The 17,596-nt window shown below is 41.1% G+C and overlaps 1 protein-coding gene across 1 annotated transcript in view; it reads right to left on the reverse strand.

Moving 5' to 3' along the window:
* The window catches only part of LOC140068935 (5-hydroxytryptamine receptor 3A-like), a 59,076-nt gene extending 49,009 nt beyond the window's left edge, over positions 1-10,067 (reverse strand). The window contains exons 1-4 of the mRNA XM_072114285.1: positions 9,984-10,067; positions 9,319-9,513; positions 4,152-4,297; positions 1,533-1,577 (exon numbers count right to left, since the gene is read on the reverse strand). Of these exons, the coding sequence (XP_071970386.1) occupies positions 1,533-1,577; positions 4,152-4,297; positions 9,319-9,370 (243 nt within the window). The 5' untranslated portion in view covers positions 9,371-9,513; positions 9,984-10,067. The remainder of the gene's footprint in view (positions 1-1,532; positions 1,578-4,151; positions 4,298-9,318; positions 9,514-9,983) is intronic.
* Between the last annotated feature and the right edge of the window lie 7,529 nt (positions 10,068-17,596).

Below are 17,596 nucleotides of genomic sequence, written 5' to 3' on the forward strand. Positions count from 1 at the left end.
ACAGGGAGTTGGAGGGGGACAATCGGGGCCTGTTGCTGCCCGACGGGGTACACTTAAATGATATCGGGCTGGATATTTTCCTGTCCGGATTGCAGGATGGTATTGAAAGGGCATTGTCCCTGATGAGTGGGGGTCGGAGGGACATGTAGGTGAACATGTCCTCCTCCGTGGCGGTGTGGTGTTGGGGTGAGGACCTACATGCCCTCCCAGGAGGCTGGCATTTCAGGTGCCCCTTTAATTCTTATTGTTAATCCTGGAGGTTATACGGTTAAAAGTTTAAGTTGATACTCTATGAGTACATGTTAGAATGTTATATCAGTTTAAATAAAAGCTGTGACCGACTCCCTGATGTCACTCCCCAGATCACTTATCTCCTTGTAGTTTGCAGCTTCTCTTTCCTCACAATGTGCTGGCAGGAAGTGAATCAGTGAATGTCTGTGAACTCTGTGCTGTACTGCAGGGGGGCAGGCTATAGGCACAGAGCAGAGAGACAGAATCTCAATAGCACCAAGTCACACAGGAATCCAAGATGGCGGCCACCCGGCCCTAAGTCAGAAGTTACAGGGTCGTGTCTAGGGGCAACTAAAATTGTGTACACCAGGACTGATAGAGACAGGTTGGACTTATATCTGTGAAATGCTGTATTTTGTTAATAACAGTGAATAACAGTTAATAACAGTGAAAGAATGTGTTATTTTGTTATCCTGAGTACATATAAGAAACTTGCCTTCGTGGGAATACCCCTTTAATTTTCACAAAAAGGAAACACCTTGCTACACATTTCTGAAGACTTTCAGACCATTTTTCCCATTATCCAACTTGTCTGACAAAGGTTTGTGGTATCTGGAAAGGGGCGTGGTGTCTGGAAAAGGGGAGTGGCCAGGTGAAATATAGAATATAATTTGTGTCCCCTCTGGCAGGACCCTCTCTTCTTTTAGCTTATTATGCCTAGGTTTTTACAAAAAAAGGTTTTTGAAATTATCCAAATGAGCCTGAGGGGCTCCAGGCTTCATAGCTGTTAATGGAGCCCCTCAGGCTGCTCATTTGCATAATTTTAAAGCCTATTTTCTCAAAAAAAGGGCATAAAAGGTGGTAGACTTCCTTTAGTAAATTCCTCTCACTGTTTTTGATAATAGTAGGACATGATTGATTTGCATAACCCAAAAACTGTGAAAAACAATTACAAGTAACAAATAAATGATGAAAAATATTACCTACTACCCCCTCCCACTGTGGGAGTAACCATTACTAATCCTAATAAACTGGACAATAAAGGTGCTCATGTTAGGCCCCTCTGACTCTCTTAAGATGGATGCTTTTTAAGGACAGAAGAATGTGGTATGGTGAAATCCAATATCACATTTTCTCCTTTTATCATTGTTATTTGATAAGACTTAATGGGAGCCTATAAAAGCTAAAAGCTTTGGATGATCCTCAGTATTTTGGAGATTTTCCTATAATTGCCAAATATCTCTTAATTGAAAATTTGCAGCTACATGATAGAGTTTGAAAGGTTGAGAAATGGTCCTTACCAGTACGGTCTGTACAAGAGTAGTCAAAGACTTTTTTTTAGTGTCCTTTAAAAAGAGAAGAAATATTTTATTAGCTTTTTTAAACTTAAATATCCCAAGTAACTTTGACATGACAGATGAGTAGCAGAACCCCTATGATTGAGCTGACAATGCTCTCTGATATACCTGGAAGGGCTATAGACTTTGTATGGAGCACAACAGACCGGAGCTGTGATCGATATCACAAACCCCATTTTTGAAGGATTGTCCACAGCGACACAGTGGAGCCATAATTAACCTCTTAAGGACACAGTCCTTTTTATATTCTGTAGTTCCATTCTTCATTCCCCACTTCTAAAAATCCATAACTTTTTAAAACTTTTAAAGAGCTGTACACAAAAATGTGTGCCATTTTTTTTTGGGCCCTATTTTTACGGCTTTACCTGTGAACTCCAAATTACACATCCCATTTATTCAGTGGCATTGTATGATCATAGAGATACCAAATTTATAAAGGTTTACTATGTTTTACTAGATTTAAAAAAATGAAATCTTAATATTTCCTTATTCTGACGCCAATAACATCAGTCTGTCTGTGTAAAGGGTTATATTTTTAATACTACCATTTTGGGGACTGCATGACCTTTTGATCACTTTTTATTCACATTTTTTTCCGCAAAATGTCATAAAAGTGGCAATTCGTACATTACAGGGTGTACAGACTAGAATAACAAGTTTTATATTTTAGCCCCTTATCACCGACGCTTGTTTTCAGCTCAATGACCAGACTCAATTTTTTCGAATCTGACTTTTCTCACGATAATTGGTTATAACTTTGGAACGCTTTAACATACCGTATATACTCGAGTATAAGCCGACCCGAGTATAAGCCGAGGCCCCTAATTTTACCACAAAATACTGGGAAAACCTATTGACTCGAGTATAAGCCGAGGGTGGGAAATGCCTTGGCCACAGCCTCCCCAGTATATAGCCAGCCAGCCCCTGCCCCAGTGTATATAGCCAGCCAGCCAGCCCCTGCCCCAGTGTATATAGCCAGCCAGCCAGCCCCTGCCCCAGTGTATATAGCCAGCCTGCCAGCCCCTGCCCCAGTGTATATAGCCTGCCAGACCCTGCCCCAGTGTATATAGCCTGCCAGCCCCTGCCCCAGTGTATATAGCCTGCCGCCACTGCCGGACAGATCGCACAAAAGATATACAGGGGTCGCCGGAAAGGTGAGTTTAGATATATTTATTTTTTTGACTCGAGTATAAGCCGAGTTTGGGTTTTTCAACACATTTTTTGTGCTGAAAAACTAGGCTTATACTCGAGTATATAAGGTATTTGGTGATTTTGAGATTGTTTTCTCGAGACTCATTGGGGCACATTTACGTACTCGGTCCATTCGCGATCCCGTGACGCGTTGTCCGACATTGATTCGGGTTCTGCCGGGATTCACTAAGGTTGTGCGCCCAATGTCCACTAGGTGTCGCTGCTGCACTGAGATCCACCAGAGTTCACCTGCTTCTTCCTGGTGCATGCTATTATTGCGCCACAATTTTAAAAAAAATTCTGCAGTTTTTCCGAATCCGTCGGTTTTTCCGACGGCCACGCCCCCCGATTTCTGTCGCGTGAAAGCTGGCGCATTCCAGACAGGAAGAAACACTTCCCCAAAAGCTAGATAACTAACATTTCCAGAATGTCTGATTTATGTTAGAATGATATTTTATCCATCCTCTCCTTTTTCTAGGATGTTATGAGGCTTAGAACTTTAGGTTATTTTTCAAATTTTCATGAAAATCGCCAAAACTCACATTTTGAGGGGCATCTCAGCTTTCAAGTGACTTTGAAAGGCCTAAATAATAAAACCCCATAAATTACCCCACTATATAAACTACACCCCTCAACGTATGTAAAACAACTTGTATTAAGTCTATTAACCCTTTAAGTTTTTCACATGGGTTAACACAAAATAGAAGTGTGATTTAGAAACTTGATTTTTTTTTAAAAAAGATACATTAATTTAGGCCAAAAATGGCACTCGCCGGACCCCGGGGCTGTGGCAGGAGGGATCGGATCCCCCAGTACGGACACCGGGAAGGGGGGGGAGGGTCTGATCCATGGTGGGAACACTTACACGCCCCGCGGTCATGCTTAAGGGGTTAAACACCCGGGATCGTAGATTTTCCGATCCCAGGTGTTAGTGCCGGGTCTGGGCTGTGACATCATAGCCTGAGACAGCACCAAACTGACCCGATGTCCCGAAATCTTCTTCTGACGCGCCACCATAGAAAGGCGTCGCGTCAGAAGAAGTACTCTTAACCCCTAGGCGCACCTGGGAGTTATAGTACGTCCCTGCGCGTAGATGCCTTGCGCACCGGGACATGCTATAATGTCCTGCTTCTGGCACTGGCTCACGAACGGAGCCCTCAACTTACAATTTATGGAGTTCTATGGAAAGGGGGTGATTTTTCGTAATTTTAAAAATTTTTTGCCTTTTTTATTTTTATTTATTTACTGAATTTTAGGTTCCCTAGGGTATGTGAACCACAGGAGGTCTGATTATTTCTAACATAGGTTCATGGCAATACTACAGTACTATTAGTACTAATTTTTGGTTTTATTGCATAGAATAATACTTACCACATTAATTATATTGTAAAGAAACATGTAATACACTTCTATATAAGTGGGTTCTCTCCAGTCTTTTGCAGGGCGGACAGAGGAACTGGGAAACTTCAAGCTGTTCACAATAGCTTCATAACTGCAGTTTTGACAAGAGTATGAACCTATGAATAAAATGACACACACATGATTAACAGATTAGGAGGGAAATATATTGTCGCATCTGTGTCGATTTTGTGGTGCACAACTGAATATGATGTCACTTGGTCCTGAATATGGGAAGCCTCCTTCAGGTCAACTGCTACATTTGAGAAAGATCAGCATTAGTAGTGACATGATCTGTGTCTTCCCATAATTTGTCTGTATGCATACCACTGCTGAATATTGTCTGTGGTTTTCATATAAATTAATAATATTTAAAAATAATTATAAATACTGTTGCTGAAAAATAAACTGCTTATCCACCCAACTTGCACCTCCTAGGACAGTGGTGGCGAACCTGTGGCACGAGGTGGCGCTCATAGCTTTTTCTGTGGGCACCCAGGCCTTCACCCCAGCACAGAATTTGCTAGACGTGACTCAAGGCTTCCTCGTGTGGTCCAAGACGCCTATGGACATGCTATGCGGTCCAGCCAGGATTCATTAAGGCAGTTCCTCCGACGTCCACCAGGTGGCGCTGCTGCGCTGAAGAGCATCGGAACGCACTCAAGTTCACCGGCCTATTCCTAGTAAAGGTAAGTGCAAGCTACGCTACACTTTTTTTGTTTTAAATGCGGCGGTTTTTCCAAATCCGTTGGGTTTTTGTTCGGCCACGCCCCCCGATTTCCGTTGCGTGCATGCCAGCGCCGATGCGCCACGACCCGATCGCGTGCGCCAGAATCCTGGGGCAATTCAGGGGAATCGGCGCAAATCGGAAATATTCGGGTAACACGTCGGGAAAGCGCAAATCGGGCCCTTAGTAAATGACCCCCATAGTGGTTGTTCACAATTGCAAGCGTTTCGGTGGTAATGCTTCTGCAATGAGGCCAAGCCCCTCTCACAGCCTTTGAATGGCCACTAGTCAAACACTGTGGGGCACATTTACTAAGGGTCCGCACACAGCATTTCCGTCGGGTTTCCCGACTATTTCCGATTTGCGCCGCATTTAACAGCAGTTTTTGTCGCACGCGTTCGGATTTTGGCGCAATCGCATACACCTGGAAGAAGATGGTGAACTACGGTGGACCTCAGCGGGGAAGCGACACATGCAGGATATCGGGCACACGATCTTTGTGAATCATGGCATCCTCATCGGACAACGCATCTCGGGGTTAGCGACATGACTGGGTAAGTCAATGTGCCCCTGTATGTCAACACAGCCTTATAATAAGAGAGGAGCCATCTTTCAGAGTTCTCTTTATGCTGCTTTTCACATCACAGGCTCTTACCGCTCTTCTTCTCTCCAACTACATGATCTGTGACCTCTAGTCACAATGTTTTTACATGAAACATTGTATAATCTGATAATCAGCGGGTTCTGGTTCAGGGCTTGAGGGTGTTCTCAGTGTCCTGCTTCACACGGAGCGACACAAGGCAGCACACGGAGCCCTTCAGTAATCAGCAGTCCCCTGTTTCATTTAACGGACAGCAGCACTCTCCACCTGCCCTGCAACCCGGGAAAATGCCTTCCTGTTTCCAAGTGATCTGCCATTTTACATAAAATTATAATTTTTTGACTTTATATAAGAAGCTTATTTACATGAAGATTGGAGCTTTTCTAGTCTAGTATATCATAACAAAAAGGAATGCAAAGAAAATTCTGAGTAATTACAGTAAATGGTGACTATTTGATGCATTTGAAGAAAATATGCACATATTCATACCTCCGAACCGTCCTGGAATCAGTTGGCCAGTCCTAGTTTTTTGCCTCTGTCCTGCCGCCCAGGGTGGTTGGGAGACTGTCCTGATATGTCCCGTTTGGCCCCAGATCCTGGGACAGAGTCCTGCACATGCAGCTTTTATGGGACCAGGAGATGGGAACAGCCCAGCTGCTGTAGTCTCCTCACACAGGCAGCCAGCACTCAGCATGGGACCCTCCTCCCTCTCCCCCGGGGCCCCGACACCCAGTGCATGTCGTGATGTCTCCCAGACAGAAGAGGTGAAGATCACCACGAGCCACTGCACCAAGAGAGCAAATTAGGCCTCACACCATGAACAAATTCATATCTCCAACTGACCAGATTGGTGTGTAAGAATAACAATCAAAAAATCTAAATAAATAACTTAAAATTTTATCTGTACACCAGTTTAAAAACACATAAAAAAGCATGCATAAAGATTTGTGTGTATCTGGGAAGTGGTTACAATATTACCAATATACCCCCCCCCTATACCACCCCACCATTCCTATAGGGTACAGGTAATGATATGAAAAAAGCATTCAATAGCATCTCTAAATATTGGGGCACATTTACTAACAACAGTATATGCAGTTTGTCTGTGTAGTGTGCAGTGGGCCCCAGATTAAGGATTTCTGGTGCACGTTCTTCTTGAATCTGGCGCCCTGTACTGCTCTGACAGAGGACGCCACTTTTTAGGTACACTTTTAACATTGTGGGGGGGGGGCACAATTCTGTCAGAATTAGCATTTTAAATCTGGCGCATGGTCCGACTGAGCACCGGAACGCCCCCTAATTTGTAGAGTAGAGCGTGGATGTTGTTGGGAGGGGTTAATAGGAGATGTGCACTCCTGATCAGTAGCTGCTAGGTGCAGGAAAATATCAGTCCTGGCATGTAAAAAGCTCTAAGTGATATCATAGTCATGTGACTGATCATATGCTTCAGGCCATCCCATTACATAGCAGGAATGGTATGTAGCATTGTTGTTTGTATTTGAAAATTTGAATGTTGTAGAGTTGTATATGTGTGAAAGTTTTAACCCCTTACTGACGCGCGCCGTAATAGTACTGCGCATGTCGGGTCCCAGTGCATGGAGATGGCTCACAGGCTGAGCCCTCTCCATAGCCGGTAAGTATTTGCTGCATATTCCAGCAAAGTTTTACCGATAACACCCGGAATTGGTGCTAGCATTGATCGCGGGTGTTTTGCCGCCTATCGCCGCAGGCAAAGCTGTCGGCGGCTTAAAAAAGATGGCGGTTCATGGGCCGCCATCTTGCCAAGGATTGTCGTTCCCCCTGATGTCATCGGGGAGCAGCGATCCGTCGCCATGACAGCCTCGGGTCTTCTGAAGCCTCGGGTCTTCTGACTCGTGTTAAAACTACCATTACAATGTGTTATCAGCACATTGTAATGAATGAAGATAAAAATCCCCTGTAGTATGGCAGTATATGATAGGATCGATCAGGTTAAAGTACCCTAGGTAGTCTGAAAAATAGTAAAAATAAAAAAAAGTTAAAAACAAAATTATAATTAAAAAAAAATTCTAATCACCCCCCTTTCCCTAGAACTGATTTAAATATAAATAAACAGTAAAAATCATAAACACATTAGATATTGCCACATCTGAAAATGCCAGATCTATCAAAATATAATAACATTTTTTCAATGTGTTTAACTCTGTTACAGGAAATAGCCCCAATAGCACTTTTTTGCCATTTTGAAAAATATAAAAAAATCTATAAAAAGTGATCAAAAGGTCGTACATTCCTAAAAATGATAGAAATGAAAAAAAATAAATAATACCACCCACAGCTCCATACACCAAAGTATGAAAAAAGTTATTGGTGCCAGAAGATGGCAAAATAAAAGAAAAAATCTGTACAGGTTTTAATGTTTGTAAATGTATGAAAACATTATAAAACCTATACAAATTTGATATCCCCATAATCCTACCGAACAAAAGAATAAAGTAGACATGTCATTTGGGGCGCTCAGTGAAAGCTGTAAAATCCAAGCCCATAAGAAAACGATGCAAATGCTTTTTTTCACTATTTTCACTGCATTTGAAATTTTTTTTCCTGCTTCCCAGTACACGGCATGGAATATTAAATACCGTCACTATGAAGTGCAATGTGTTATGCAGAAAACAAGCCATCACAGACTTCCTTACGTGTAAATATAAAAAAGTTATAGATGGTTGAATGTGGGGAGTGAAAAATAGAAATGAAAAAAACAAAAAAAGGCCAGGTCATTAAGGGGTTAATGCACAATGAAGAGCTCCGGCTCCCCATCAGTTCTAATGGATGGCATCAAATCCTGCACACAGCACAGCACAAATTTAAGAGAAAAGAATGTAGATAAATTACCTTCAATGTGCACTAAATGGATAAGTTGATATTGCAAAGCACAATCACATTTTAGACAGAGAAAGCAAAAAAAGTAAATATAACAAAATAATAATATAACAATAATTCTTTATTATTAGCGCTGGGGTCCTGGGTTCAGTTCCCACCCAGGTCAACATCTGCAAAGAGTTTGTATGTTCTCTCCGTGTTTGTGTGGGTTTCCTCCAGGTCCTCTAGTTTCCTCCCACACTCCAAAAACATACTGGTAGGTTGTTAGCCCCATGGAGACAGGGACTGGTTTGGCAAGCTCTGTGCAGCGCTGCATAATCTGTATACGCTATATAAATAAAGGAATTATTCTTATATTATTATTTTGACAGACTTTTTTTTCTTTCTCTGTCTAAAATGTGATTGTGATTTGCAATATCAACCTATCTATTTAATGCACATTGAATGTAATTTATCTACATTCTTTTCTCTTAAATTTGTGGCAATGTCTCAATTTTTGACAAAGTTTGGCGCAACAGAATTTTTCAGTGTTGCACCTGATATATCTTTACAATTCAGATGTGGACATTTAAAAAAGGAGCAAATTCTTGTGAAAATAAACTCTTATAAGCAGACATAGGGAAAAAAAGTTTAGACGTGATTGCGTGATTGCAGAAGAATTTTTTATTAAGTCCCAAAACACTGACAGACTGAGGTACCAGGTGTATTAACCTCTAAGATAAGTCACGCAAGCTCAAAACCTCTAGTAAGAATTTTGAGGTCATTGCTTGTTAGTCCCATTGTGACTCAGGGGAGAGTATATGTACATCGTTGTCTACAGTATGTGTTAAGCCCAAGAACAACATGTAAGTGCACAAGAAGTACATTTTCAGAAATTAAATGTAAATATCACCCATTTAACAACTGATGAAAAGCTAAATATATAATATATTACATATAAGAGAATGGCTTACCTATTAGGAAGACGAGAGAAAGAAATATACAACATGCTCCATATACAGCCATGATTGAGTAAGGCTGAAATTCTGGCTTGGTGTGTTCTGCCTCAGGGATTTTTGAAGGGGAAGATATTTTCAGAAGCTTTTACACGACTACAGGTTGATAAACTTGTTGGAAAGATATTTTGCAACGCAGGCGCAAATGTTCAGCTGTAATGTGAAAAGTAGAAATAATGGGAAAAAAAATTTCAAATAGTAATTAATAAGAATCTAAAATATTTTTTTTTGGGGGGAGTCAAGCAGGATCATATGCTTTGGTAGCACATACTATTCTCCATATCAATGTACAGTATGAAACTGTTCTTTAAGAATTTACTCAATAACAGGATACACATATTATATAAAGATCTATTGTGCTAAGCAAAATTCATGAATCAAGTTATATTGCAATCAAACTGCATAAGCCAGTAACCTCTTCACTGTGTACTCATTTTAGTGGGTTCCTACACAATGAGTGCGGCTACACATATCGTCTATTGTTGCCACAAAATAGTACACTGTACCCAGGGCTGATTTTAGTCTAATTTTTGTCTGAGGCGAAAATAGAAATGCCGCCTCCCCCTCTTGTCTGTGTGTTCAGTTGTCCATTTCTAAATATAATAAATCAGTTACTTACTTACCTCAACTCCAGTCACGCTCCCCCACCGCCACTCAGCCCTCTTCATCTTCCCGGCTCCTCTCCTGCCTTCTGCTTTCTGTCGGGACACAGGTAGTGTGACATCATCCCCCAGAGCAACAGAGCGACACAGACAGAAGGATATGTGCCGCTCTGTACATCATTTGCGTCTGTACCTTAAAGATTTATAATGTGGGAGATTGGGGTAGCAATGGCCACCCAAATCACCCACATTGTGATCTCTTTCTTGCCGCCTTCTCTGGGCTTGGACATCTGCCGTCTGAGGCAAGGTTATCATTTTGCCTAATGGCAGATGTGGCCCTGACTGACCACACAGTAGGGACAGGATTCTTTCCATCATATCATTATGTATGATAAAAGAAATCCCTATGTAATGTCCTATTAGGACTCAATAGGACTGATCCCTCTACTGGTTCTGTAACTCAGGTACCTAGCCAGTTAGAGACCCTAACTTATCTTTCCTCAGTACAGATGCATATCAAATCCTCTTGTTTGATTGCATTGTACTGCACTATGGTATAATAGCACCCCCTAGTGACAGAGATAGGTATTAACCATGTACACTATTTCTCATATATGTATGGTTTACTGACAAAGGGTTAATGTGTTTTATTTATGTTAAAAGCAATGTTTGCATATTCCCTGGGGTAAGAAAGGCTGCTTTACCAGAGCTGGGTTAAAAGTCTATAAATATTGGCTCACCAGTAGCTCTGCAGATCATGTAAATTGCTGCTGATTTATCTGATACCTGACCAAGCCATCCACTCCATTCCAAGTCTTTAGCTGTCCACATACACTGTTGGCCCCCGGTGGGGATGTTGCATTTGCTTTGCCCTCTAAACAGCAGCACCAATACTATAATTGTTCCCAGTGTGGCTGCTGCTGTTTAGAGGGAGTAGCGAGGATTCCTAATGATATGATGCATGGAATCCCATCCCTGCACTGAGGTCAGCCTCTGCCACAGGACGCATGATTCATGATCATAGGCTAATCACGCCTTATTTAGCCAAGGTGTTTTTTATTCGGAGTGCTGGAGCCCAGAAATAAATGAGGTGAACGAATTCAAAACGATATCAACATTTGGAAAGGAATAGATCTGGATTGCACGTCTACACATTATAAAATGATCTATCTCCTCTAGGCTATAAATCAAACTCAATGTTCATATAGCAGCACCCCCACCATGTCATACTGAAACCAACTTGCATAGAAATCTACTAAAACAAGGTTATGGTGAAGAGGTTAGTGGGCTTATGCAATTTGATTGACATTTAACTGAAAACTTCGATTTTTGATTTTGAGCATTTGCAGAATATGAACATCTGGTACAAAAAATAATAATGCTATAAATAAATTAACACAACAAAACTCATTAATCATAAAATGCAGCTTAAGTAGTTAATTAATAATAATAATTCCTTTATTTATATAGCGCACACATATCACTTGGTGCTGCACAGAGCCTGCCAAATTGGTCCCTGTCCCCAATGGGGCTCACAATCTAATCACCCTACCAGTATGTTTTTGGAGTATGGGAGGAAACCTGGAGGAAACCCATGCAAACACGGAGAGAACATACAAACTCTTTGCAGCTGTTGACCTGTGTGGGAATTGAACCCAGGACCCCTGCACTATCTTTGGATTTATGATTCACAAAATTTTATGGGTTTTCTAAATTAGGTGAAGTTATCTCCAAGATGCCATATATGCCATATACGTATGATACTACAACTCCCATAAGTGCTTAGTCCTCAGTTACAGCTCAGCGTGCTCTGCAATAGACCAAAAGTTTATAAATAGAAGCTCAGCCTGGTGTTCTGGATGCTTCTGTTAGTCATTGTCTTCTTATATGTTCTTCTGCTAGTAAAAAACTACAGTGATATATGCTTTTCTGTGCTGCTAATGCAGCAGAGCTGACCTGTCTATCTGGAGAGTGATTCCAGACAGTGTAGACTGATTTGCGAGTCCAGTAACTAAGGACCTGAAAAACGTACTAAACTGTCTAGAGTACAAGAAGTTGCATGGAAGAAAGCTAGAAGCTAGTGAAGAATACAGGAGGTCTGGGAAAACTTGAGGAATGAAAGACAGGTAGGATAAGGAATGTGAAAAAGGGTAGATGGTGTATCCCTCGAACACTAACCCAACGGGCAGCATCATAGATGTCCAACTAACACATGCAAGAAATGATTTGGGGAAGAGGAAAGTGCATATTTCTAATGAGGAAGTACATGCAGGATGCAGGATGGCATTTGTCGCATGCTGTTAAAAGCCTGCCCAAGAGAGTTACGGTAAGTACTAGCTGCAAAAAAAAAAAAAGACTAACAGCAAAGGTTATAGGCCAACATTGCATATTGCAGAAGCATTAAAAAAAGTTATATTGGCATAGGTGGTTAAAAGATGTAAGAACCCATTCCAATTCGCACACAAAATAATTCAGTACTGTTCCTACAGACACTAACCTTATGACTGCCATCTAGAAAAGTGACTCGTGGACAGTGGAAACTAAATACACAGAGGTCATTGTTAACTTTGTAGAATGGAGTGACAGAAAATAACTTATTTAAAATGTTGGGAAAACTAAACAAATACCTAGGTGTCTACATAGATCATACACTGAACAGGGCGGAAAATAGCAACAAACTTTACAAAAAGGCAATGCTGAGGATTTATTTCCTTATAGTTAGAATTATTCCATATCTTCAGAAGACTTCTAAGATTCTAATTTTTTCCTGTCATCTGCTAAGCGGCAGGCATTAAGGAGAAAGGTAAATCTAAAAGAGAACCTGTCACCAAGTTTTACCCATCTAAACTTCTACCCTCCCCAGGTAGGGGATGTAATGTCTTTTCTAGAATCCCCCCTTTTATGTAAAATCTTCCTTGTTTGCCTATAAAAAAAAGTCTCTCCTAAAATCTGCCAAATATGACTACTCACCTCATTTTTACAAGAGATGAGTTAAGTTAAGTGGTTGCAGGGGGTGGGTAATTGTATAGACTCCTATAATTGGTTCTTTAGTACCTAGAAATATTATTTTGGTGTTATATTAAAGATAAGAATCACATCTTTTAGATCACAGCAGGCTTGTAAGAACTTGACATATAGGCAGTTAGAAAATAGGTGGGATCTGGATCTTTATCTGCACCTTGCATTTCCTGCTATGTATTTACCTACCTACCTTCCTAGATTACAGAATCACATCCCTGAAAGATGAGATTCTTATCTTCAATATGAAAGCATATGGTGTGACAGTACCAAAGATACAGACATCTTAGATGATCCATACCCTGCAACCACTGACTTTTAAGTGGAAATGAGGTAATAAGAGTCTTATTTAGCTCATTATTTGGTAGTATAGTAGAGAAAAACCTAGTGACAGGTTCCCTTAAGATCATTTAACCAGGTACAGTATGTAACTAGCAACAGTGTATTTTTTAAAATGTTTTTGTTTCCTTTTCCTGATCCCTATCCTATTTTGATGTTATGTTATGCATGTCTGTCTTGAAGCTGCACTCTACCAAGCATTTTCCCATCGGATAAAGGAAGTTGTATTGTATTGTATATAATGAATGTAAACGCCTGCTGGATTACTGATCCTCTTCTCTTTTTTTCAAAGGTTTATCATTACCAATGTTTTACCTAGATGTAAATAAAGTATGTGCTACTTGCTTATTTGCTAATATGTCACTGCAGATGGAAAAGTAAAAATTTTAAATTCTACAGTATATGAAATTTACTGGCTATCCTGAAGTTAAATATTGTTGCTTTAAGCTTACAGTTGCTAAAGTTGCTGTAGCAAATCAGTTGTAAGGTGACCTCCAGATTAACTGCTTTAACCAAAATGGCTACAGGTACCAGGATGAGCGCAGAACCCAAGACAGAGTCTAGTCTCTTAGAAAATGCAAACTCACAATGTTTATAAGTGCACCAGCATATATAAAACACATAAAATAATCTGCATGGGGGCGTGAAAAGGTGATAAAATACTGAAATGCTATAGGCTTCTTAAATATACCAAAACCTCCCCTTTAAGACATTTTTCCAAATGAACTTCATCATTGCAAAAATACTAGACCAGAAATAGAATGTTTATCCTAATTGTTCTTGTGTTAGCTCTCTACTTCGTCACAAAATGGCCTTCAAGCAAAGAAGCTACAGGAAAGACAAGGTAAACAATAGCGAGGTAATTTCTAAATAGTTCACACAAAATGATGTTTGAATCATGACATGGCTGCACAGTGGCCCCCGACTAAGACAAGATGGCGTCTGGTTGCATCTGTAGTGAAATATGATATCTCTCACACAATCTATACCCTTTGCTACTTTGCTAATCAGACCTTTTGTCTTAGTGTCTTAGTGTAAGGAAAGTTATACAATTTTCCAATATACTTCCTGTATAAATTTCTCAAGGTTTTTTTAAGATAACTGCTTGCTGTCCTTCTATAGAAGGTTTCTATGTTTACTTCAAGCAAATAGAAATCTGGACAGGCAGGTGCATGGCCCATTATTATCCCAGGGAGTAACCAGAGATGTGTGATAGTAACGCCACATGCATCTGTGTGTCCATCACAAGATCATGGACATATTACTACTCAGTGAAAGTTAACATCGCGAAATATGTAAAGTTTTCCAGGATGGGATAAGGAAAACCACAGCCAAACCAGTTCCCTATGCTGTACTGAAGAGACCCAATCAGGTCGTAATAGTGCTGTCTACAGTTGGGAATCTGTTTAGTCTGGAATAGATATACTGGTTTGGTTTTAATCCTGCATCACATCATGTCATAAGGCTTCTTGAAGGTCATACTTGATGTCAAGGGAGCTGCCTTACAAGGTAGTTAAAAGAGGCATGGTTTTCTTATCCCATCCTGGAAAACTTTGCATATTTTCTTAGATTCCCCCTACTGGAGCATACTCCTACACGGTGGCCTTATTTGGCAGTCTCCATAAGGAGAATTCTTAATTCCAGAGTTAGGAAGTAAACAAAGCAGCTATCTATGAAAGGACTGCAATCAGAGATCTAGAAAACCATTGTGCCTCCCTGTGCCCCCTCAGTGTTGCTGTGGGCTCATTCACCTGTCCGCGATCCAGCGCTGGCTCTCCCGATCCGGCTTGCTCTTCCTCGCCTCCTAGGGTGCACTCACGCCAGCTTCTTGAGATTTCAAGGGCCAGTGCACACTCATTGGCGCTGGCCATCTGGCAATCTAATAAATAGCCAGCCTCTTCCCTCATGCTCCTACCGGATCTTTGTGACTTGTGCCTCAGAGAAAGCTTGTCTATTATGCCTGTCAGACTTCTGGGGTAATGAACCCTCTGGACCACCACGGATGATGACACACGCCGACACCTGGGACTGGAGTCTAAATGGCACTCGGTTTTCAACAGAGCCCGGGTTGGTCTTGCTGCGGCATGGTACCACCAGGTCGTTCCACAGGTGCGACTTGTCCGCGGTGGCAGCCAAGGTCGGGTACAAAGTAGCAAAGTAGGGAACAGGTCTGGGGTAACAACATGAGGTCGGCACACAGGTCACAGATAACAGATAACAGCTTCTTCAATGGCATATAGTGCAAAGAACCGGTGGGGGATACTGGGAGAAACCGGCTTTTATGGAATCCCAGGAAGTGACCAACGCCAATCAGAAGTGCGCTGGCCCTTTAAATTTGCGACTGCCGGTGCACACATGCCCTGGCAGCTGAGACGGGAGCAAGAAGGTGGAGAAATGTGTGAAGTCAGGAAGGGACGCCGCCACGGAGAGTGGCACGGCTGCCTGCAACCCAAGATGTGGGTCGCAGGGGCACCCGTGACAATGCCTAATGCTCGTCTTGTGAGTTCCTGTTATGACTCCGGTTCCATCCCTATGCTCCTTTGCCTCCTGCTTTGCCTTTTACATTGATCGTGTGCTGCCTTTCTCAACCTCCTCCAGTCTGTCCCTGACCACGCCAAGGACAAAATCGTGCCTGTGGAGCGACCTGGTGGTACCAAGCCACAGCAATCCACTTTGCATCAGGCTTTGGTGAAAACCAGTTGCTTCTTAGAGTCATCATCCGCAGTGGTACAGCGAGTCCACAACCCCTGAATCCTGACAACCATGAGGAATAACTTCTTTTTACACAAACAACATCAATTATTTGCTGAAAGTGGACAACACCTTTAATACCCCTTCAAATATACTGATTATATAGGCCAATAGTGACGTGTTTGTTTCTACAGATCTTAAAGAGCTAGTGGAGACGTTGGTTCTCAGATGTCAGGTTTGTACCTCAGGTTTGAAAGTTGAGATGACTAAATTCCAATTGCACAGCATTCTGGAGAACTGTTTTGCAGGGGTGGGTTTAGTATTTAAGTGTTAGCTTCTGAATTGAAGCCAAATACAAATAATTTTAATGCCATAGAAGAGACCATGAAAATTGCTACATAGTTATTTGGGAGAGTATTTAGTATACCATTACTATAAATTTGTATGTATACTACTGAAGAGAATGTTGTCAGTGAAAGATAGGCCAGCCAGAGGTCACTACAGTCAAAGAACACGGTCTGCATCCATGTCCAAAGGACAATGGTGCCCAAACTGGTTAAGGCTGACATATTGTGAGGTTCATTAGTTATTTGGGATTTAGTATAACTTTACTATAAATTTGTATGTATATGTACAATGAATGCTGTCAGTGATAGGAAGGCCACCCAGAGGTCACTCACTACAGGGTTCAAAGAACATGGTCTGCATCCAAGTCCAAAAGATAATGGTGCCCAAACTTGTTTGGGATGACTTGTTGTCAGGTTCATTAAAGAAAAAACAAAAAATACCCTAACAACAAAATGACCCATTGTTTATCAAGCATTTAGTCTCAGACTTCTAGTCTAAAAGCCTCTCTTTAACAGTTTACCAAACCACACTTTGACAACCATTTGCTGCCATACTACTAAAACTGTCTAACAGTTTATAAGTTCTAAAACTGTCTATCCATTCTAAAACTGGACTAGACAGTATTTAAATGGCCCAGATTAATCACAGTTTTTGATGTTAAATGATAAATCTGAAAATGATTGTTGCTATCTGAAAATAGTGTGTGCTGTTGTCTGTATTACCTAGCAAGTGATCTGCGGACATTGGCTGCATATAGATAGCACCTGGCAGTCTTTTTCTATTGTCAATGGCTCATGATCTAACCTCACCCATCTGACACATGGGACAAACCATTGTTTGCATTCTGTAAAACTGCACTCATTGTGTACAGGTTGAGTAAGTGGGAAAATACTATCAAAAACAAAAAAAGGCAACGAAGGATACGTATCATGGACTAAATAATACACAATCTTTATTAGTAAATCAAACATCAATGAACAATGTCAACAAGACAGCATGTAAATAAAAACACTTAAAAAGTATGTGCCCTGTGCTCCCTAAGCCAAACTGACCAGATGAACAATTCTATCCGCAACACATGAATGACATGGTGCTAAATGTATAAAAAAAAAGAGAAGTTGGATGTGTATGAAAAGATGGCTTAAATTTAAGCCATCTTTTCATACACATCCAACTTCTCTTTTTTTGAAACATATGCACATTGGGATGTGGGGCACATAGAGTTGCCTTTATCTATT

Source organism: Engystomops pustulosus, chromosome 7 (genome assembly GCF_040894005.1).
Source record: "Engystomops pustulosus chromosome 7, aEngPut4.maternal, whole genome shotgun sequence".
Lineage (NCBI taxonomy): Eukaryota > Metazoa > Chordata > Amphibia > Anura > Leptodactylidae > Engystomops > Engystomops pustulosus.